The sequence below is a fragment of the Labrus mixtus genome, chromosome 23 (genome assembly GCF_963584025.1).
Source record: "Labrus mixtus chromosome 23, fLabMix1.1, whole genome shotgun sequence".
In the NCBI taxonomy this organism is placed as follows: domain Eukaryota; kingdom Metazoa; phylum Chordata; class Actinopteri; order Labriformes; family Labridae; genus Labrus; species Labrus mixtus.
In genome coordinates, this window is record NC_083634.1 from 17,284,805 (window position 1) to 17,308,401 (window position 23,597).

A 23,597-nucleotide genomic window follows, 5' to 3' on the forward strand; every position below is an offset into this window, starting at 1 on the left:
GACACCATGATTTTCTTTATTGATTCAACAATTGTAGCTCTGTATTCCATGCAGTAAAGGCGGCGTTCACTGTACAATTTCTGGCAAATTTAAACCCGTATTTTGAGTCGGACGACTGCACGATGGCCCCTCCCAGCCCAATCAGCTGCTCCCAACCGGACTGATGATTTTCTGGCATGTTTGGCACATAAAAAATCGCGCAGAGCCACAAGCCGATTCCTCAACTGTGGGTGTCCACAACTTTCTCCTGGGCCCCCTCCTCCCAAATGATTTGTGCACACCCCTGTACTGGAGCTATGAACTGTTATTAAAACCAAGAAACTGCCTACACAAATTGACAGACAATTGCGTCCGAAAATCAGCAGGCATGGTTGTTTCTGTCTCCCCCTCAAATCATGAAAGAAACATCGGCAGGAAATATCTGCAGGCCTCCATCTGACAGGGAACATTTGTTATGATGTAGCTGCTAGTCAGCTTGTGTTTATCGTTCACGCTGAGTGTGATAGAGAGAGTGAGTGAGTAAGTTTTTGCCGGTGTTTGAATTTGAGCCGTGCATACGAGACAAAAATACACATATATCTATTGACAACTGTGAATGCTCCATCCTGATTTAACTCATACAGTCTGTGCACATACAGTAAATTGTGAGCTTTGGTTTGTGTGTTGCAAATGATTCAGTTGTACAGTGTGAGCTGACATTCCCCCAAAAATAGTATATAATCATACAGTGTACGCCGGGCTTAAATCAAAATTACAATCCTCTGACAGGTTGAAACCTGGTTGTTAGCAAGCATATACAACACATACAGTAGTTAGACAAGACTTAGACAAAGTAGAATAACATAAATGTAGACTACATTCAGAATTATTTGGTGCAAAGTCAATTTGATATGAGTCATTGCATCAAACCAGTTTGCTGTCACTTCCAACTTCAGCATAGTGTTCAGCTTGTGTTCAATGATCTTTCCAATTTCCTTTCTTTCTTTATACAATCTGTTTTCAAAGCTGGCCCTCCCTTACTTCCCCTGTGCAACAACAAGAACAGGTTCTTCATCCTACCGCAAGCAGATCTACAAAGGAAACACCAGAAACCCAGAGAAGGTGGAATACTTCCACCCTCCCATCAGGTTCCCTCTCTCCAGTTTGAGGTAAGCCTTGTCCCCTCTCTCCATTATCACCAGTCCAGCATTGGTGGCAGCTTCCCTGGTCACGTCCTGATCACCTGCGAAAGCTGATATCACCGGCCAGCCGTTCAGGACCAAACTCACCTGAGAGAGATGGGTGAAGAGAATGAGATAAGAGTAAGAAAAGTGGAAACTGTGGGGGACATTTCCTGGGAAATGATGCCCAGGAGACATGAATTTGATCTTTTTTTGGGTCATTAAAGGCACTTTGAATTGGTGTCTAAAAGGTGTTATATAAATAAACTTGCTTTGCCTTTACAGTCAGAACAATACAGTATCATGTCAGCTAGACACATAACCATGTACTGTAGTTGTAGGCAGGTTTTAACCTGTTGGCTAGTTTCCTTAAAGACAATTGAGCAGCTACAATAACAACTTCGTAGATTAGTACTAGAAAGATTTTCTGAATCCCGACTTGTAAAATCAGCAGCTTTGTTAATGTCCCTAAGCTTCGAAATGTGACTGTCCAGGAGCACCTCAAATGTTCAGCGACACCGAAGCTCACTATTTGACATTTTATGTCTTATTTGATGAGTCTGTACAATAAATACACTGCATTTAAAAAAAAGATTTGCTGGTATTGGTTGTCATCACTGAAGAACAGTATCTTCCTACGTTCCTTGGGAAACTTGTTTGCTTCAAATCAAGAAATAAACATTTTTTTTGTTAATTTTGTTTTTGGAAGAACTGAAATAAGATTATATGTAGAATAGTAAATTATTGGAGGGCTGATAGTGGATTGAACTGTTCTTTTAAATGTCACATATTGTACTCCTTTTCAATAGGTTTAAATAAGTCTCAGAGCTCCCCAAACCGTGTCTTTGAAGTTTCTTCCTACAAATCCACTCTGACCCTGTATTTGATCATGCCTATAAACCCCTATATTTCAGCCCTGCCCAGAACAGGCTTTTTTGGTGTCTGTAGCTTTAAGTGAAAGTGAGCTCTGTTCGACCACACCCCTTTCTGGAAGGGGATGTACCTCGAGCTTTCATTCAACGTGCTCAATTGTTTACAGTAGAACGGCGGACTCAGAGGGCAGGGAAATCACCTAAATGAGGCAGCATCACCTTGGGGGGAGGGGTTACTGCCCTTGAGGGAAAATCTCCAATTGAGGTGTTTGAGGGCACATTTTCTGAAAAGTGGAGCTTTCTTATAATTGGGGGGTTGGTAGACAGACTAGGGACACATAATAGTGTTTCAAAAACATGGTTAATTGTATTTTGCAAAAGATTTGACCTTTAAGCCATACTGTTCTTACTTGTATTGTCTGCCGGTTGTAAACTTTGACAACATGAAAGCTGAAACTGTAGACTCCTTTTCTGGGGGCCACAAAGATACTCCTCGCAGGATCAAAGTGGCTGCCAACGTTTACTAGAATCTAAGAAGAAAAAGAGATGAAGAGAGATTATTATTGGTACAGTAAGGCCTTAAGTTGGTCTACTGATGGTGTATTAAATTATAGAGATATTTTATTAAAAATATGTTATTAGGGTATTTTTCTGATTTTAAAAACAGTTGGCCTACCAAAACTACACACAAAGCAGGATATTTGTTTTACGATGCAGGAAACCAGACACAGGATACAAAAGAGACAAATTAACAACATTTGTCGCTTCAAGATCACTCATAATAAAATCGGTATTCAACAATAAATCACTCACTTTAAACTGTAATTATGGCTTTTGTTCCATAATGTTAGACTTAAAAGTATACCCGTTTTTAATTGTTTGTTGTGTAGCCTCATTATTGAGCCCTAAGCTCTAACTGTGATAGTGACTCACCGGAAATGACTCAGAAAATGCTTGTTGATGAAACTCTTACTCACCGTAATTAGTAGTCTACGTTTTGTCTTTGTAGCACGTGCACAGACGAAAGGCTGGTGGGCAATTCCAACTCAGACTTCCAATAAGAATAACTTCCCCTTAGTGACAACAGGAAGAGGCAGTTTTCTCCCACTTTGTGGCAATGTTCACTGCTTTAAATGGAAATATCTCCACAACTATTTGATGAATTTTCTTGAAAATTGGTAAAGCAATTTAATTTTCCTCTCAGGATGATTTGGTATAACTGTGAGATCATCTGAATTTTCTATAATGCCACCATTGTCCAATACTATACTAACTACTGTCACTGTATAAGCTAGCATGCAGCCTTAGCCTTTTTTTTATCAAGGCCCCTCGTCTTTGGAATGACCCCCCTGAGGAGATAAGGCACGCAGAACCCGTCACTTCTTTTTAAATCTTTGTTTGTCGTTTGGATTTTGTGTTGCCTGGGTTCTTATGATGGGCATTAGCATGCTAACAAGATAACAAAGGTAAATAAACTTGCTGATCAGATACTGAGCTGATCATAACTTTTTGCTAAAAAGACAGGGTTTTTGGGTACAATGAAATGTATTTTCTTTCATTCAAATAAGTGTGTCCTGCGTACAATGTAAAATATGTTGATTTTGAACTGAGATATTGGTAACTCAAGCTTTATTATCTGTGAGCATTCCCAATCTATTGAACAATCACCAACTAGAAACATATCAACTCACACATTAAAAAAACAATGGTATTGCTTCTTTCATTTATGTCTGATCTCCAAACGTGACTGAGACCAACCTGGTCAAAGTAGATGGTCATGGTTCGGTTGCTCATCTCCGAGGGCTCATGGTTGGTGTTTCGGATGGCTGAAAACGCCACGCGACCAGTTCCTGACCTCACCGACATTCCCAGAGCATTACCCGATGGCTCAGCCGAGGGGGTGGAGTCACAGACCACCAGACACTTTCCCTCCAAAACGATTGGTTCAGTGTCATTCTGGCAACTGACCTCCGAGGGCCCCCGAAGAACCACAACAAGCAGTCCCAGGAAAAAAACGGATCGATGAGAAAAGTAAGGCAAGAAGGGAGGAGATGGAAAGGGCATAGCTCCAAAACTGGATGAGCTTCGCTGTTTTTTTTTGCTCTTTGTTGATGGTTTTACTCCCAGCTGTGACTGAATAGCCACCACAAATCCTCTCAAGAGAATTTATCAAATGTTGTGTACACGTTACTTAACCAACAGGATCATCATTTCTCCTCAAAAGAACTCTTTAGCCAAGGGTTTCTTGCGTCTCTTCAGACATTTAATGATTCAGAAAATTCCCAGCTCAAGTTGGAGATTGAGTCTTTCAAATGACGGTTACCAGTTGGCACCAATATGGTAGCTTCCCACAACAAACAGAAAGTCTTTATATGGACAGACTAGGTTGAGGCTATTCAGCTTCTCACTTGACGGCAATAATGGCGATCTGCCAACTGAGGGCTGAAACACAAATCCAAACTGGTTCCAGGGCTGAAAGGGCCTCAGGCCTGTTTGAAGCAGGAGATGACATGTCACACATTTATGTATAACCAGTACATTTTTATACATAAAATAACAATGACATGACTGAAGCTTGGCTACTTTATCACTCATTTCTATTGGGGTCAATTGCTTGCCATTTGACCTCTGAGGGCCCCCGAAGAACTATAGAAGCATTGGCTGGGAAAGATATTCAAAATCAAAGTACATCTACAAACTTAGCTTGAAATATAATGCCTATGGTTTTGTGGATACAACATGGATGCAATCATTTAAACTGTGTATTATGTGTAAGATAACCACCATAACGCCTCTCCTTTTTTTGAAATTCAATAAAGTAAAACACAACTATGAAAACCTTCAACTTTAAGCAACAAATGCATCAAAGAAATGGAAAGTAAAGAGGCTCTGTGTATCTGAACACGAGAAGTAGTTGAGCATTGATGTTAACACTGAAGCAGTGTGCTGGGAATGTTAAATTCTTTAATGTCAAAATGCGATGGTTCTCTTGTAAATACTCAGTATATAATTTGTCTTGACTTTTTCACTGAGTTGTTAGTGAGGGAAGCTCAAATAAAAAAGAAAAATTTAGTCAAATTCAAAGTTCGACATTTCCTGAACATTTTTTTTCCATCATGGCAGCTCCTTATGCAACATCAATGAAAAGACAAAAATGTAGTCAAAAACATGCCAGTATCAGATCTCAGATCTGAGATTGAGCGTCATATTCAATTATAGGATTGGGTTATGAGTTTCAATTTAACACTGATAAAACGAGGAAACCTGTATCTCCGGTTTGATGGTTAGAATTTGTGTTCACTGTCGAGCTCAATTTTGGAGACCGACACAATGTTGTTGTTGTTACTGTTATTTTTTACCAGCCTTCTTTTTGTGGTTGGCATGTTCATAGAATTTCTCATTTGGCTGACGAATCTCCAAACAAATTTTAATTGGATGGATCTTATTGACTTTAAAACTGGATAAACACACAGGAATTTTTTTTTAAGAGCCCTAAATGTAATTTTATTCAGTGTGTTTTGTTCCTGGACAATAAACAGTCTGTCATTTATCTATTTGTATGAACAAACCTACTTGACATTTGGGTTTGAGATTTCCTCATGTCAGAAACATTTCCAAAAATCAAGTGGCAATGTAATCTAAACCTCTCTAAATTATGATATAAGCGTTCTGTTCTTTGTTGAATTGTTTGTATAATTAACCACCATGTTAACCAAAATAATTGGTTTTACACCACAAAAATAAGATATTTATTTCACAGACTTGTAATGCTAAGTGCCAAAATGGATTGACTAAATCATCTCCTGCCAAAAATATTGCGGGTCAACTACTCTAAGTTCAAGAAAAACAGAAAAACAAGCATCTAATAAAAAGTGAGATGTGGGACAAAGGGGCTGAGAATATTAAGAGGAAAATGATTATCTGGCAGGAGGATATTAGGAAGAGAAAAATTGATGAGGTAATGGTTTGGCCAGGAAGAATCCCGCATGAGTAATGCCAGCTGGACTCAAGAGGGGGAGGGGGCAATAGACTATCACAATCCCTCCATGGAGAGGCCATCTGTGGATAAACACTCCCACACTTTCTCCCCCTGCACCTTTCCAATTGAAGCATTTTCACTGCACTTGCATTCCTTTACACACAGACACTATAAATAAACCCACTATAAATACAGATATGACAATATAGGCTCAAGCATTATACAGTATGAGTGGACAACTGGTGAACACAAATTGTGATCATACATCTAAGTATTCATGCAATATATTAAAATGTTTTGCAATAAAATACAATTTGTCAAAATTAAGTGAAAATCTTACATTTCATGCAGAGTTGGTTAAATTGGATAAAATAGCTCTAACAAAGCAGTCCACACTAAAATGAACAAAAACCTTTACTATATTTTAAATACAAATAAACAAATATGTCTTTAAAAATATAACACTTACCTCTGACTTTAAGTGTTGGCTTTACAGTAAAAATAAAAATATCTGCAGTAAAGTTGAAGCATCCCAAGAGCCTGGGTTCTCTGTTACCTTCAGCTTTAGTTCTGTTCCTTTCCCTCTCTTTTCCCAATCTCGCTCCCTCTGTCCCTATTACTATCTCTCTGTTTCAGACCCCTGCGTTCTAGCAGACGTTTAATCTCTTCACGAGCATCTCAGCCCTTCTGTTCTCACAGCTCCTCAACCCCCTACTGTACCTGTTTCCCCTCCCTCCTCCTCATGTTTTTATTTTTTTTGGAAGGCTAAAATGCAAAAAATGGCTATATTTATTTTTTAAGGGAGGAAAACGTATAACTTTTATAGCTAAGAGATAGGTTCGATATGGTCATTTTAGCTTCAAATGATGGTTCAACTCATGTTTTTTTTTTTTTTTTTACTGATAATTAAGTCTCTACCAAAAATCCCAGACTTTTTCAAAAGACTTTTGGGGTTTGGACAAAAAAATTCTTAATATGAAAATAATTGTTTGTACTTTGTGACACGGACTTCGAAATCAATCAATGGAAAGTTGTGAATGAGGTCAACTCAGACCTATAACTACTGAAGCCTTATAAAACTTTATATCCACTAATGATTTTAAAATTTTGTGAGAGGAGAGGGAAATGTTTGTCAGTGTTTGTCAGTAGACGGAAAAAAAAGAGGCTTGTTTTAGTTACAGAATTTACTTGGGACTTGTTGGCCTAAGCTTAAGACCTAACCTGGGATGTATAACCAAGACTTGAGATTTATATATGACTTAAAATTAGAAAAAATTGTTTCACATCTATAAATGTATAGAATGAGAAATGGTACGGGCCCAGTATTGATCCCTGAGGAACACCAAATGTCAAAGACGAGGCCTAACCTATTACAAATGATAATAGGAAGTGCATAGGCCCGAGTTCCATCCATCCAGTGAACGTAAGAGTATCAATAGCATCCAGGACCAAATTAATAGTAAGAATGAGTAAAATGCATGGTGTCATGGAGGTAAATTATAAAAGATCAACAACTAAAGAGGCCATTCATTGCTTTAGTAGGTAGGTAGATATGAGTCGTACACATCATATTTTATAACGTTTAACAGTTTATTTTTTAGCCTTAGGTCATATACTGGAAATTTGTTCAATAACATCTTTATGTAAGAAAGGATTCAACTACGAGAGAAACTCTTGGTCCAACTATTCTCTTTTGTTTGTGTTACTGGCATCGACGCCAGGTGCTCATTGTTTAAATGTTTTACAGAAAAACCACAGAGGTGTGGCATATTTTGTGATGCAGGTCAGGGTAGTTCACAAACAGCAGTGACTTTTATATATTGTTGTGCATTGTTGTACCTGCCTTTTTATTCATCACAATATTTGTTTCAGATTTTAACGTGAGCCTTATGGGGTCAAGGTCGGGAGCCAATATTTAGTTTAGGGTGGAGGAGGCTTGGTTACTCTTTAAGGGCGCGGTCACACTGGTCATCTGTACCGTGCTGTACCCAAGCACGATTGCCCCTCCCGCTGCGCCTTTCCCACGCTGGCCGGCACGGCCCGCGGTCATACTGGCCAGGACTATCCGTGCTTAAGCACGATTACCTCTTGTACATAACGTTGTAATACAACACATGCACGCTTTATGTTATTATGAAGCATGCTCAGTTTACAAACAGGCGGACGAGAGAGAGAGAGAGAGAAAAAGAGACGCGCAGTCGAGTCCGCGTCTGCACATCAGAGAACAACACAGAGAGCATGACAGCTACTTTACTGACTTTGCAGCTTATTTTAAGCCATTTTAATCAGACGCAGCAATAAATGAATTAAAAAATAAAATAGACGCGCAGCCGAGTCTGTGCGCGAGTCCATGCGGATGCCTGCACATCGGAGAACAACACAGAGAACATGACAGCTACTTTGTTTCTTATATTGTGTCATGTTATTCAGATACAGACATGAAACTCTGGATTTCTCCTTAATGAAGGCTGTCAGCGTTGTGCACCCGCGTGCTTGTGCTCGTGCATGAAGTGTACCGTGCCGAAGCACACCTCTCCGAAGTGTGCCAAAGCCAAGGAAGTGTACCGTGCCTGAGCACGATACGGAGCGGTCACACTGGTCAAACGAACTGGACTTTAGCGTTGAAGCGTGCTTGGGCACGGTATGGATGGCCAGTGTGACCGCGCCCTAAGACAAACAAAACCGGCGCAGGAGAATCTAAATCACGTGGCCTGGATGTGCCATGTGAATGCACGTTCTGGTCCACTAATTCAGAATGGATTTGTGCCTTTTGTGTTGAATACAAACAGTTGGTCCACATGTATTTAAGAAAACAAAGTGAATGAAAAGAGACTCGCAAAACAATGTGATGACTCATGAGGCTGTGGACTCCACCAAACACAAACAAGTTATGTTAACAGCTCAAATAGCTGCCTAAATCAAATAGGCCATCACTGTCTGTCATTGTTGGAAAACAACATAGGGCCTCTGGGAAATCTCGGTAATTCTGGTGTAGCTAACCGCGCTAGACATCTCTGAGCCAAGACTTCTTTTTCAAATTATGTCTTCACTGGGCATTTTTTCACCCCTAACTTGTTTGGTTCGGTGAAGGCCAACTCACGTCCATGTGAAAGCTGTGAAACCCAAAGAATCGTACCGAGACCACTTGAAAAGGGGTGTGTGCCGCCCATCCCAAGAGCTGAGGCTTCTGAATATGGGGGAACCACAAGGCTACGTATCTGGCTCCCCCCATCAATATAGTATATTTTATTGTTAGCTGCACTTTTACTGATGATGGGATCTGGAGTGTGATTACCACTGAATGTGTATGGCCTGCTTTCGCTCTCCACATGATCTGTTCCTGCATACATCACAGCCTGCTGATACGTGATTGGCCAATACTGCTCCAAATGCAAACACATTTCATTACAAACGAATGTGGAATGAAAATCAAAAACCTCATTGAACAGATTTGACAGTTTTTTTACGTAGATCTCTAAATAGAGATGAAGGTAATAATATTCCTTAACTTGTTGCTACTTAAGTTTTAATAAGTACTTTAATAAGCTGACTTTGCAGTTTAATTAGTTTTAAGGTCAGAAAAGAAGAAATTACATCATCTAGATGGACAGGAATACAAAATGAGGCGGCAAAAATGGGATAATTTCAGTTATTTTTATTTTTCAAAGGACAGTTTTTTTCAGCTTCACACTTAAATGTCTCAAAGAATACGGGTTTCTAGTTTTCACAGTTCCTTTCACCACATATAAAGCGTTTGCTATACATTCGAGATCTGCTATCATAAAACAAGCATTTACAAATGTTTGAAGAGAAAATGAATGCTGCATCATAAAAACAGAAATATCCGGTGGTTTCAGCCTGTTGCAGGCCAGTGATGGTTAAATACTAATACAGTAAAATAAATGTGTCCAAACCAAAATAGGTTGAAAATGGCCTTTAGTTTCCCTGACATCCTATTTCATTTCAAATCAAACATCTGACTCAAGGGTTATGTACTGCTCCTCGAGAGGACAGATGATCAAGGGGGCCATGTTCTTTCCATTGTCTTGAACACAGGGGTTAAAGTAGGGATAGAGGGGCTCGCTGAAGGAACATCCGCTGTAAGTGTAGATGTGAGTCTTTGAATCGGCGTCGTAGAAGGACACAGACCCTGCGTCGTGATCCAGGAACACGCCCACTTTCTTGGGGATTTCCTGAAGCTGGAGGTTGACGGAGGGGCCGGCGCACGCGCTGAGACTGCCGCCTCTCCTCCGACAAATCGCCCAGTAACCGCTGTTGGGACTCACTGAGATGGCCCCCTTCCTGTTGATGGACTCCCTCGCCAAGCCGAGATCCCAGTCGGTCTTATCTCCAACCTGAAACACAACGTTGAAAATGGTGAGTCAGACGGCCAACAGCAAAGTGAGAGACCAAAAGAAACCTCGTTTTTTGACAGACAGGACACACTGAACTCTGATTAGTGAAAAAAGAAAGTGAAATTCAAGGACTTTTTTCTTGTTTTTGGTCTCGTACCTGAACTTCCCAGTAGCGCCTTCCAGATTTGAAGCTTTGTTTCCCCAACAAGCAGACGCAGGCGTCAAATCTCTGAGGATTGTCCGTGACGTGATCCTTCTTCATTTGACTGTGCACCTAAAGGGTCAAATCAGTGTAACTGTCAGTGTCGTAAAAGCCAGCAAAGCATTTTTTTGGCCTATTCCCCCCTCACGCTGACATGCTTTTCACAACCAAACCTAAACCAAAATGAAAGTGAGAACTTTTCCACCTTCACTGCAGCGAAATGGAACACAGTCGGGAATGTATCAGAACAAAACGTCAAACAATTTTAGCTCAGCCTGCTGCGTCTGAGCAGAAGATAACACCGACTTCTTTCATAGTCTGAAATGTGCGACCCCACTAAAGATATCTGAAGAATTATTGGTTTCATTTTAACACTCTTGTTCTTCACACATTGAGATCATGACATGTGACAATACCTTCTTTCTGTCTGGAGACACGACCAGCCAACCCGAAGCAGTGTCAGGATCCAGAGTGACGTCAACTGCAGAAACAAAGAGGGACATCAGTGAGTGGAGCCGTCAAAGAGCTACAAGTCAGGGTTCAAATATGTCATTAGGATAAACACATGGTTGTGGGATTGGAAGCTTACCTGCATATTGATGCATCTGTTCTGCCTCTGCAAACAAATAAAAAGGAGAATAAAGGGTTATTTTCATGCCTTGCTTTTCTTGAATCTGTGAAAGAATTCTGCCAAAAAGATTACTGACCTTCTGCAGAAAGTCTGTCGGCGAGTTGTTGCCAGAGATCCACAATCTTGTAGACAGCTTTGGTCACCGTCCCCATGAAGTTATCTGAGTGCACCGTGACCGCCGACCACTCTTTGGTAGACGGGAGTCTGCTCAGAGACGGGAAACTCTAAAATAGGGCGGACACAAGGGATTGTCATGAGTACGTCTCTTGAAATGACGCCACAACACTTCCATGAAATGTGTTTTTTTTTCGGGTATATGTACCTGCAGGAGGTGCACGGGGTTCTGCGTGAGCTCCAGGTGCTGCAGCTCGTTGCTCCTGTTCTGCAGATCTTGGATTTCCTGCTCCAGCTCACCCAGCAGATGCTCAACTCTCCTCTCGGCCTCCTGCTGCCTCTTTTCCAGCTCCTCCTCCAGCTCGGCCTGGTGTCTCTCCACGGTGGCGATCAACAGGGAGCAAACCTTGGCACTGCGCAGTACTTCCTTCTCTTTGATTTTCTGTCGATTTTAAACAGAACATATAAATACAAACAGTCCCTATAACAATTTTTTTTAAATGCCATGCATTTCTGGGAGAGAGCAAACTTACTTTGCTTAGATCCACTGAGTTTTTCATCTGCTCCATTTTCGTCAGTCGTTCATGGATCATCTGCTGGATTTCAGTTTTGCTTCCCCTCAAACGAGTCTGCAAAAAAAAAGAAGTTAAAAAATCACTTTGGGAAAAAAATACGGAGACATATTTGCAAGTAGAAAGGCCAGATTTAATTTCAAACTAATTCATTTGAGGATGAGTTTAATAAAAACAAAATTCCTCACCTTAAACTTCTTGCTCATTTTGTCTATGACGACCACGTTGTGTTGTTTGTGATCCCTCTCTGTGCAGTCCTCGCACACGGGCGCCTGGTCCTTCCTGCAGAACATGGTCAGCGGCTTGTTGTGCTTCCTGCAGAGGTGGCTGGTGGAGAAAGTGGCCGGGTCTGTCAGCCGGTGTCTTTGCAGCACTGCGTCCCTCAGGTGGGGCGTGAGGTGAAGGTCACAGTATGACGTCTGACACACGAGGCACGACTTCACTGACGTCGACTTATTCCTGGGGCAGATATCACAGGGAACGTCTTCTGCGTGTATAACCTGGTGCGAGTAATGATTCCCTTCGTCCTCCTCCTGGATTAGGTCTTGTATCGGGGACCTTTTTGTTTTGGAATAGTCATGGTTAGTCTCAGTTTGTTTTCATGGTGGATATGAAATAACATGAAAATATTGATCAGCTGAAAACGCTGGCAAAACAAACCTATTGAATATTTCAACGATGTCCGCAAATCCTCGGTTGATCCGGAGCGTTGGACGTGTCCTGAATGTCTCTTTGCACAGCGGACACTGCGACTGGTTCTTGGTGTCCCAGAAGCCCTCGATGCAATCCATGCAGAAGTTGTGTCCACACGGGATGGAGACGGGGTCGGTGAAGGTGTCCAGACAAATGCAGCACCTGAATTGTAACTCGAGTGGCACAGAGGCCATGTTTAAAGCTGGGGGGGGGGGGGGGGAACACAAGATCACACTTTAGCATGCACACCTGAGTGAAAACAGTAGAAAAAGTAGAAATTCAAACAGGTTGCAATCACAGAGGGCTATGAATTGGAATTCACTCAGTGATGTGGTAAAAGTGAGCTGTGTTGCACAAATTATTCCTTTAATTCTGTGTCCTGCTTTTGACATTTTTTTAAACAACAGTTTTCATGAAGACTAGCCCCTGGGATGCAAAAAAAAAAAAAAGCCAATGATGTTTGCTGCTACATTTTTTGAAAAAGTAATTCAAAGAAGGCTAATCGTGTGCAAGGTTGAACAATATGACAAAAAGTTAAAAAAAAAAACTACTAATTCACATAACTAGTATAATTTTATCTAAAGACGTCCACATCAAATATGAAATCCATTTGCAAAGTTTCTCGTGTTTTCTTGCAGGAGTAAAATCAAGGCACTCTTACCTGTTTGTGTAGTCATGTTGAGAGTGTGCTTCATCCTCACAGGTGCAGGCCTTTAAATACTTGTGGTGATTCATCACCACAAACAAGAGTGGCTGTGTTTACATGTAGCTCCTCCCCCGTCTGGTTTACGCTCATTTTCTTCTTTTCCCGTAATGGATCTGGTTTTTCTGGTCTGACTGCCGCTGTTTGTCATGAATCATTGTTGTCCTCCGACGGAGTGTCACGAGCTGGAAGGGTTGGGCTGGATCAGAATGTTTGGCAAAGGTGTAATAACGAAATGTGGGAAATTTTTTTATTGCGTGAAAGTGCTATGGCCGTCATGTGGATGGAAAAAAGTGTCCCTTTGCTGATGGAGATTTATGAATGAGTACTCCTTTACTGATATGTTAATAACCTATAATTAAATAATGATGATTAAATAAACTTCATCCTTAATCATTCTCGTCAGCATCATTTCTAAATATTTCTGAGAAATAATACTATTTAATGAAAAGACAAAAACACATGAAATAGCATCTACTTCCTTAAAGATAGAGTCAGTACCTTTTTCCTGTAACATAAAATATAGACTTATACAATAGTAATGCTGCTCAATCATCACTTGGAGATTGTGTCTGCAGAGACCCTATCCTCTGCCTTGATTTTCATGTTTTGGGGCTGGTGTGTTTCCCCCAGCCAATGACAGCGTGCAGGCGAGTTTAGGAGTGGATAAAATTCAGAGACAGGAGGCGATTCAAACCGAATCGAAGAAGAGAAAATATAATCAAAGTTAGAAGAGTGGGTAAACTTTGTTCCAAAATGAGGGCGAACCTTGGGTTAGCTTTCAACCCCGGACGCCATAACCTCATGTTGGTTGTGGTTAATGGGTAAGAGAGGACTTTCACCCTGGAGTTTAGTGTTTGAGTACTGTAGGAAACCAAAATTCATTAGACTTTTTTATGACCCATTGAGGGCAGCAATGTTCACATTCAGAATGAAGAGGTAGTAACACAGCTAAGAAGACATTTGTGTAAATGGAAGAACAGCTGGGGTGGACAGAGGTCTAAACTTTTAAAGACTTGATATGACTTATTAAAAGGAAAAAAAGGGAAAGTTAGCAGCTATGCTACAGCAGCCCCAGGGAGCCAAGTGTTATAAAACTAGAGCAAAAAAGGAGTGTTTTTTTAAGATGTATTTTTGGAGTTTTTAGCCTTTATTTGGCAGGACATTAAACAGAGTAGGAAATTGTGGACAGAGAGTGGGGAAGACACTCGGGAAGCCAAAGGTGGACTTGAACCCGGGCAGCCAGCTTGGTGGACTAAAGCCTCCATACAGTGGGCGCAACCTAAGCGCTAGGCCATCTGTACCCCCAAAAAGTGTTTTTTAAAGAAATAGTTTTTTACTGCCTGATATGTAATGAGTCTAACGATATGCAGATGATACTGTGCTATATGCTGCATCCATCATATCTGTATTAAGTAACATTACATGCTGACGATACTGTGTTATATTTCACATCCATCACACATGTACTAAATCACACTACACGCTGATGATGCTGTTATATTTCACATCCATAACGCATGTAGTAAATCACACTACACGCTGATGATACTGTGTTATATTTCACATCCATAACACATGTAGTAAATCACACTACACGCTGATGATGCTGTTATATTTCACATCCATCACACATGTACTAAATCACACTACACGCTGATGATGCCGTGTTATATTTCACATCCATAACGCATGTAGTAAATCACACTACACGCTGATGATACTGTGTTATATTTCACATCCATAACACATGTAGTAAATCACACTACACGCTGATGATGCTGTTATATTTCACATCCATAACACATGTAGTAAATCACACTACACGCTGATGATACTGTGTTATATTTCACATCCATCACACCTGTAATAAGTCACACTACATGCTGATGATGCTGTGTTATATTTCACATCAATCACATTTTTATGGGTCTGGAAAGAGGTCTAAAAGCCTACAAGTAATGGAGGATCTCTATGTGAGCATGACAAATGTTGAATACACTAATGTTTTACATAACATATTCCAACTTGCATACATAACTGTCATACAAGTATTAACTTTATTTCAACCCAAAGAGCCAGTTTTCTCTTAACATAACCACATCCTTTTTTCTGCCTCAAAATAACCACACCGTAGCATTACACAACCAAAGCAAACTTGAGTCTTCTCTCATGTACTCAATGCATTGTAATTGTTTCAGTACTGCTGACACATTTCTTTCAAGAGATAATAGCCACAATCATGACATGCAATGCTAAGACGCCATTTAAAGAGCCAGCCAGTTCTTTATGTAATCTGTACACCGGAATGGTCTTTGTGGTCGTTTGTGTGTTGAAGGCCTGCACAACAAATTTGTTTTGCGTGATACTCTTAGGGAAGTACAATCTGTTTTTCAAAATGACATGACAATATTTTTCTATGCATCGGAGGTGTATGGCATCCTCTGGATAAAACAAAATAACTCAGATCCTTACTTAAATAAAAGTAGCTTCTACTGCAGTATAAAAATAAGCAAAAGTCACAATACTTAAAGAGAAGAAGTGCTCGTTAAATGTTTCAGAATTTAGAGAAAGTGAAGTTTTAAGACTTTAAGTACTGATGGGTCATTTTAATGTTCATATTATTCCCGGTAATTGTTTTATGTACATTTTAATTGGCATGAGAAGAGAGTTGGAAATAAAAAAAATCGTGTTAATAATGTTAAGTAGTTGAATTGAAAACATGTTCATACCAAGAGTCTAATTCAAATATGAAATAATTTCAGACTGGCTTTGGACAGCTGTTAGTTAAGATGCACATCTGACTCACATCATTCTTAATCATCTCATCTTGAATATGATGGTAGTCACGATTGCATGTAGCGCATGAAGTCTATGCACTTGCACAACCAACACAGTAAATATAGATAATGAATCATCCACACCCACATGTGTGAACACAAGCAGACAGACACGCAGATCCTTCTGGTTGGGCAGTAAAAAAGATGAAAAGATGCTTTGTCGTAATCAATCTCTTCTTTGATTCCATCTTACTTAAACTACTTGGGTTTCCCCTTTTGAGTCCTGTACAATCTGCCAATGAATTCCTATCTAATATCATGAGGAAACTGAATCTTGGACCATTCAAAGTACAGGTCTATTTTGTAAAGTTAAAGTTAATATTCTGGAGTTTCAGAACGTGTTATGTTCTTAAAAAAATCATTACAAAATGCTTTCAACTGCTGAAATAAAGCAGGGCTTCATCAACACAGTTTTGTCTGCGCACAGTGACATCAGAATCGGGGCAGATGCCTCCTTTCAAGTCAGGCTCTCATTGGCTAGAAATGATAAATGAATGATAGTAAATTGGACAAATGAGGTGTCTATCTGTCTGAGTGTGGTCGCCATGTTGATGTCCCGTAAGCGGAGAAAAGGAATTCATGTTATGATATATTCCTGCAATACATTGAAATATCAGGATAACAGCTGCAAATTTGAAGCAATGTGAGGACCTGTATGGATGTAATGTGTTTTGGATTTAAATCTTAAACTGGATTTGGATCTTGGGGAACTTTGTTGATGCAGCAGGACTGTTTTTGTTGGAATATTAGGGCAGTAAGAGTACAGTAAATCTTTAAATGGTTGGTCAAAATACAGATATTTGGTAAACTGTAGCTTACACTCTATTTTACGAGCTTGTTTTCTTGGCCCATGTTAATTATTGGCAGTTTGTTACATCAGTGGATACACTTGTGGAGGGTCTTAGGTTGGAACCAGAGGACTGCTGGACCAGGTCCTGGTACAGACCAAAGTATGGAAATTGGTCTGGTAGCTGGAGAGGTGCCAGTTGACTCCTTGGACACCCTTATATCCACCCTTCGATCCAATTCTTGTGATTGGGATACCTAGGGAGCTACTGGAGGGAATTTCTTCAAATTTTGGCAAACACATTCACTTGGACTCAAAGATGATCGGATTAGATTTTGGTTGTCAAATCAAAACGTTTAGTTCACTTGACCGCATGTCTCTAATTTACTGACCAAAATATGTTAATGTTTTAATGTTTTATCTATTTTTACGTAGTTGACAGACCTGTAGCACTACACTGTTTGAAGGTGATATGACCTGCCTCTCAGCCTGCATATATGTACTGATATGTGTTTCTGACAAGCTAAAAGTCAAGACAAACACAGAGATAGGTTAACCAAAAACGTGACTGCCCTAGAGTGCTTATTAAACTCCAGATTTTCATCGAGTCATATACAATGATTTATGATCTATGAAGTCATATCCACACATTCTTTACTGAGATATCTAGATCTGCTCATGTGCCGCTGCTGCACGTTCACACTCGGCTGTAAACAAGATATGACGATGAATGACATATCCATCCATCACTGGGCCCTGCAGGTATTTTAATTACAGGTTATCAATTGCAAATGCTTTGTCACTGCCAATAGCATCACCAACAGGAGCACAACGCATATCTGTTTTTCAACTCCTGACACATGAATACCCTAAATGGTAAATGGACTTGAGCTTGTGTAGCACCACAGGTCACACCTACACAATCAAACCCTGATGGTTGAAGCTGCTGTGTAAAGTGACCATCAGAAGTAACTAATCCCATACAGACACATTCACACCCCGCTGACTAAGCAGTGGGAGCAGCTTGGGGTTAAGTGTCTTGCCAAAGGACACACCGGACATGTTGCTGCAGGAGCTGGGTATCGAACCTCCGACCTTCCGGTTGAGAGACGGCCGACTCTCCCACTGAGGCACAGCCGCCCTGTAACATGAAATGGTCTGTTGTTTATTGTTTACAAAAACTACAATATTACCTTCAGAGAAAGCATGCTGTGCCTAATTCCCACCCGTGACCAACCTCTCCAAGCATCCGTCCCTTTGACCGTCGGTTGTTCTGACCGTCAAATAAAGTCGCAGATGGGTTCTCATTGGACTTTGTTGAAGCGCTCGTGCAGAACGTAAGGGTAGGTTGAGTGCTGTGACAATGTTTTGATATTTGAGTGAATAGGATTAATAACTGGGTGGTGTCCTGTCATAAATCATGCCGGCTTGACATGTCACGTTTCTCTCGCCCTGACCTCATTGAACGACTGGCTTTGACTCAGACAAATGAAAGAAAATGACATTTTTTAAATATTTTCTTGTGTCAGCCAATCGTGTTATTACAGAAATACGTTTCCTGTCGTTTCAAGTTATCTTCACATTTTTGTGTTAACGCTTATGCATACAAAAATAAATAAGATAATAAATAGATACATAGAAGATTTTAAGTAACCAAAAAGATATTCCTGATTATAAAACTTATTCACTCATAATCTCAGGTGCATATGTACCTAATTTATATCTAGACATCCATGTACACGTTACCTTTTCATTCTTCATATGCCCTCTTCTGTTTATAACCCCATGTCACCTTGAGATGTGAATTTTCTTTTTCCAGCTTCTTGTAATTTGCTTCAGCGCAGTTATTCTCAGAATAAAAAAAAGAGGGATATTATCAAATTTTTAAGCTCTTTGGGACGTTTTCCCAAGAGTAAGTTATTTTTCTCCTAGCCCAGTTCATCACCTAATGAACGGTTATGAACTGAAATACTTCTCATAGGTCAACGTATCTCTGCCAGCTGTCTAAAAATGTCAAACCTGAGGCCATAAAATCTGGGTGTAACTTTTGGCTGTCTCCTTTCATTAAGCAAAAAACATTTCATTAACATAATTAATGGGTTTCTTTCTATGCTGTTTGAGTAGCCTATTCAACAACAATAATAAAGATAGGAGCTAGCAAATCCTTTAATTGTTTATTCAAAGAGGTTTCGCTGTAACGTTTCATTGTATTTACACTTCATAAATCAGAGTCTCTCTAATCTGTAATGTCTTTTGTTGATCGCTGATGTACCGCTGGAATGTCTGCAGACTCGAGGTTGAAAAGAAAAAATCCTGCACACTACTCTTGCTAAGCGTCACCAATTTATTAGAAAAAAATCACAACATTTCAGTCCCTCTGGACCTTTGTCCAGCGTGTTCTCAAACAATTCCCCGCCACGGTCTTAAGTAGACAATGCTCCACCTCCTGTGTGTGCTCATGTGTGGGACATTTAGTCTAATTACAAGTGTCTCTCAATCATCAGCAGCAACATGTGCAGAGTCACTCACCTCGATATCCACGTAAACACACATCAAAAGACAAATCTGACCGGCATCAGAACAGAGACAATAGATGCATATTTAAATCAATTAATGAGACTACTACACTGAAATTGACCGATATACAGAGTAAAGATACATCCTACAGCAACACTTCACACATAAATATAGCAGGAATCCAGCATATTCTATGCAAATGCTGTTGGCTGTCTTAATTATGGTGCGTTCCAATTTATAACTCCTTTGTGTGAACGCGAGTTAGAGCTTAGATCGGGCCCAAAAAAATCCAGCCCGACCATACCTGAGCCTGTGCACGTTCTGTCCGAGCCCGGCTCGACCGATTTACTGTTTTAAAGGGCCTGAGTTTGAAAACGGCAGATTAGAGTTTGACATTTTAATCAAATCTCCAACTATAGTAACAACAATGCATCACTCTTCTGAAGTTGTTGTAAAATGATCTTTTCATGGAGCCGTTCATGCCAGGTATATCCTGACAAACCTGAACCTAACTCAAAGGAAATGAAAGTTCTTCCTCCACTGATTTCCTCCAACCTCAAGGAAGCCTGGATTGACCTATTTCCAAGTATTTGCAGCGAGACACATCAACAGCTCTATGTTACTGAGCTGAGGTGTCTCCAGGATTGTTTCTCCTGCACTGATTGGGACGTCTTCAAAGATACCTGTGTGGATTTAAATGAACTAACAGAATCTGTGTCTGCGTATATTGTTTTTTGTGAAGAGATGATCATCCCCCGGAAATCAATTTCCATTTATCCTAATAATAAACCCTGGGTCTCCAAATCTGTCAAAAACATAATTAACAAGAGGAACATTAGCTTCATTCAGGGGGATATGACGCAGAACAGGGAACTGACAAAGCAGGTAAAAAAGGAACTCAAACTGGCCAAGCTCACATACAAGGACAAAGTTGAAAAACCTACTGAGCACTGGCAACTCACGCCCGGCATGGGAGGGTGTGAAAAATATGATGGGGATGCAGACAAAGAAACAGAACATTTCTTGGAATAGGTCAACCGATCTTGACCTGTCAAATGAACTCAATGTTTTTTAGAATCGTTTTAGTGTCCACGATTTTAGTGAGGAGGTGTCTGGTTTTAACAATGTTGTTTTTAACACTGTACATAACAATGTTTGCTTTCGGCTGTTGAAAAATTGTGCTGTGCAGCTGGCAGATATATTCTGTTTCATTTTCCAGTTGTCCCTGCAGCTGCATAAGGTCCCTTGTTTGTGGAATATATAGAATAGAATAGAATTACTTTATTGATCCCAAACTGGGAAATTGTGGCGTTACAGCAGCAGGTTGTCCAAACACACAATATGAGTAAAAAACACAATGTTAGCAAATCTAAACACAATATAATATTAACTACAAAGTAAATAAGTACTAAAAATATAAAAACTAAGAATGTGAATATATACAACCAGGATTTAACTAAGCATTACTAGTCTAAAATAGGAAGATTAAATATGGAAGATTAAATGTAAATGTGTAAAAACAGAGTAGTAAATGGACAGTATTGACATAAGTTAAAGTGCATGAGTGTTGACATATTATCAGCAGAAACTATTCAATATAACGGAGAGTAGACAGACAAATGAAGTGAACATGAGTGCAGGGATAATTTGTAAATTTAACATGCAGATCAGATGACAGTGTGGAGAGACAGATATTATCATGATGACAGTTCTCTGAGCTGTTGTACAGAGTTATGGCCTTCGGTAAGAAAGATTTATTGTATCTGTCCTTGTGACAGCGGAGTCCAAAATTGTTCCCGTGCCTAAAAACAACACACCAAAGGCACTAAATGATTTCAGGCCAGTGGCACTTACCTGCCTAGTGATGAAGATTTTAGAAAAACTGGTGAAAAACGCACTTCTGGACACCGTACAGGAAACATTAGACCCTCTTCAGTTTGCCTACAGGTCGGGCAGAGGTGTGGATGACGCAACAGGGACGCTTTTAAACACCTTGAGGAGGCCAGGTCCCTTGTTCGTCTGCTTTTTATTGACTTTTCTTCTGCTTTTAACTGCATCCAGCCCCACGTTTTAGCAGAAAGATTAAAGAGTTTTTACAACACTGATGCCGGCCTGCTTTGCTGGTCGATGGACTTTTTAACAGTGAGGTCACAACGGGTGAGGGTGAATGATGTTTTATCAGATGTCCTTCTCTCCTCCACCGGATCCCCCCAGGGCTGTGTCCTCTCCCCTCTTTTATTTATTTTATACACAAATGAATGTCGAAGCCGACATGACGGGCACCACATTTTAAAATTTGCGGATGACTCTGTTGTTGTGTCCCTCCTCAGCAGTGACGACCCTGAACACGGCCCTGTAGTGAGCGATTTCATGAACTGGTGTGAGTCATCCTTTTTAAATATTAATGTGGCTAAAACTAGGGAGATGTGTATTGATTTTAGAAAAACCCCATCTGTCATCTCCCCCGTTTTAATGAATGATCAGCCTGTTGAAGTGGTGCAGCAGTATACATATCGCAGTACTGTGAAGACCCTATTACTCCTCTTAAACATCGTACTCCTAGGATGCAGGTCTGCTTGTGATACCTAAAAGGTCCAAGGGGAGGTGGGAGACAGTGGGCAGATAATGTTTCAACACATTTCTGTGCAGATAACCATCAGCTGCGGGCTCTGACGTTTCATGTGAGTCACGAGTTTGTGCAAGGAAAACCTGCCAGACACCATCTGACTAATCAACGGAACTGATCATGTTTAAACCCAGTTTTTTTTTGGCAGGTATTTTGCTTCATGATAATGTGAAAATCCATTGGACTTGATCTCTCCATCAGCTGTGGAAGATTGTCGTGACCTTTTTCTTTAGTAACCGAGATACAGAATTCAAATTCAAATTCACTAATGATATTGACGACCTATGGTGCGTGCAAACAGCAAAATAATTGACTGCAAGTGAACAGAAGAGAAGTTGAAGTGTTTAAAGTATTTAAAGACACGCAGACCTGTAAGGAACATGGATGTTTTATTCGGATCGCCTGAGTATCAGGTTGCACGGTTTCTTTGTATTCATATTCAACCAGCGAGACGGTTCTTTGTTCAAGCTTCTCTTCAGTCACGAAAGGATGTTTCACAAAGTCACATAATGCATAATGCTCTCACTGTCAGACACCTTGACTGCTCTCACCTCGGTTAACAATGCAAACTGTCACGGCTCATTCTCACTATTGTGCAACTTCAAGCTGCTCTTTATGACAAAGACGTTTTTGGACAGAACATCCTCACAAGATAAGATGTTCAGCACTGTATGTTCCCAATCAGATTGTCCTTATCTGTACTGTCGGGGTCAAAACAAGGCAGATGTTACGCCTTATGCATGCGCTGGAATATTTTTAGTGATTACTATGAAAAATTGCATTTTACATATTAAAACAACTTTTAACAGCAACCTGATGAACGCAAGATTGCCAAACAATTTTTTCATGTTCATGATTTAACCTGATATCAATCCCTGTGTGGTCTCAAAATTGGCTCAGTTGGTAGAGTTGGCCGTCTCTCAACCATAAAATTGGGGGTTCGATCCCCGGACACTTAACCCCAAGTTGCTCCAGCTGCTTCGTCTGCGTTGTATGAATAGGATTATTCATTTCTGATGGTCACCCTGTAAATGCGTAAGTGTTACCTGCAGTGTAAAAGCACTTTGAGAAGTCAGAAGACTAGAAAAGCTCTATACAAGCTCGAGTCCATTTAATCTTCTAGAGATAATAAATAATTTACTTTAAACCGCAACAATGATTATTATTATTTTTTACATTTTCTTTCTTATCTACAAACCAAAAGCTGTAACTGATGATAGTGTACTAATTGCAATTCATGATCCAATTAAAAAACACTTGGTTTAAGTAAAAGATAAGTTCAATAGCACACTGAGAAACCACAGAAAAAACGTGTACATGCATGTTGCATTTCAAAACTGCCCTGTGAAAGAAGATTTGTTCATAATGAACCTGATATCAAAATGGAGAATGCTGTCACATTCAGGGGAAAAACAAGGAACTGGACCCACGTGCAGAAACAAAAACTTCCTTCAAAAGACAAAAACTAGAAGTCAAAAACCACAGGAAAAACACTTGAAACACAGGTAAGCAGAGGTCTGGCATGGGACATGGGAAACGACAATGA

The 23,597-nt window shown here is 40.2% G+C and overlaps 2 protein-coding genes across 2 annotated transcripts; both read right to left on the reverse strand.

Moving 5' to 3' along the window:
- si:dkeyp-74b6.2 (cerebellin-1) lies at positions 1-6,712 on the reverse strand. Its single transcript, XM_061031560.1, has 4 exons — positions 6,481-6,712; positions 3,791-4,521; positions 2,443-2,562; positions 1-1,268 (listed from the first exon to the last, which is right to left on the reverse strand). Exons 2-4 carry the CDS (start codon positions 4,094-4,096, stop codon positions 1,071-1,073), a joined length of 624 nt encoding a protein of 207 aa, XP_060887543.1. The 5' UTR covers positions 4,097-4,521; positions 6,481-6,712; the 3' UTR covers positions 1-1,070.
- Positions 6,713-9,654: 2,942 nt separating this feature from the next.
- On the reverse strand, positions 9,655-13,323 carry LOC132958598 (E3 ubiquitin-protein ligase TRIM21-like). The gene is made up of 10 exons (XM_061031546.1): positions 13,240-13,323; positions 12,546-12,780; positions 12,074-12,443; positions 11,847-11,942; positions 11,522-11,755; positions 11,276-11,423; positions 11,158-11,184; positions 10,985-11,049; positions 10,524-10,640; positions 9,655-10,366 (listed from the first exon to the last, which is right to left on the reverse strand). The coding sequence occupies exons 1-10, from the start codon at positions 13,271-13,273 to the stop codon at positions 9,980-9,982; spliced, it is 1,713 nt and encodes a 570-aa protein (XP_060887529.1). The 5' UTR covers positions 13,274-13,323; the 3' UTR covers positions 9,655-9,979.
- Positions 13,324-23,597: the final 10,274 nt, after the last annotated feature.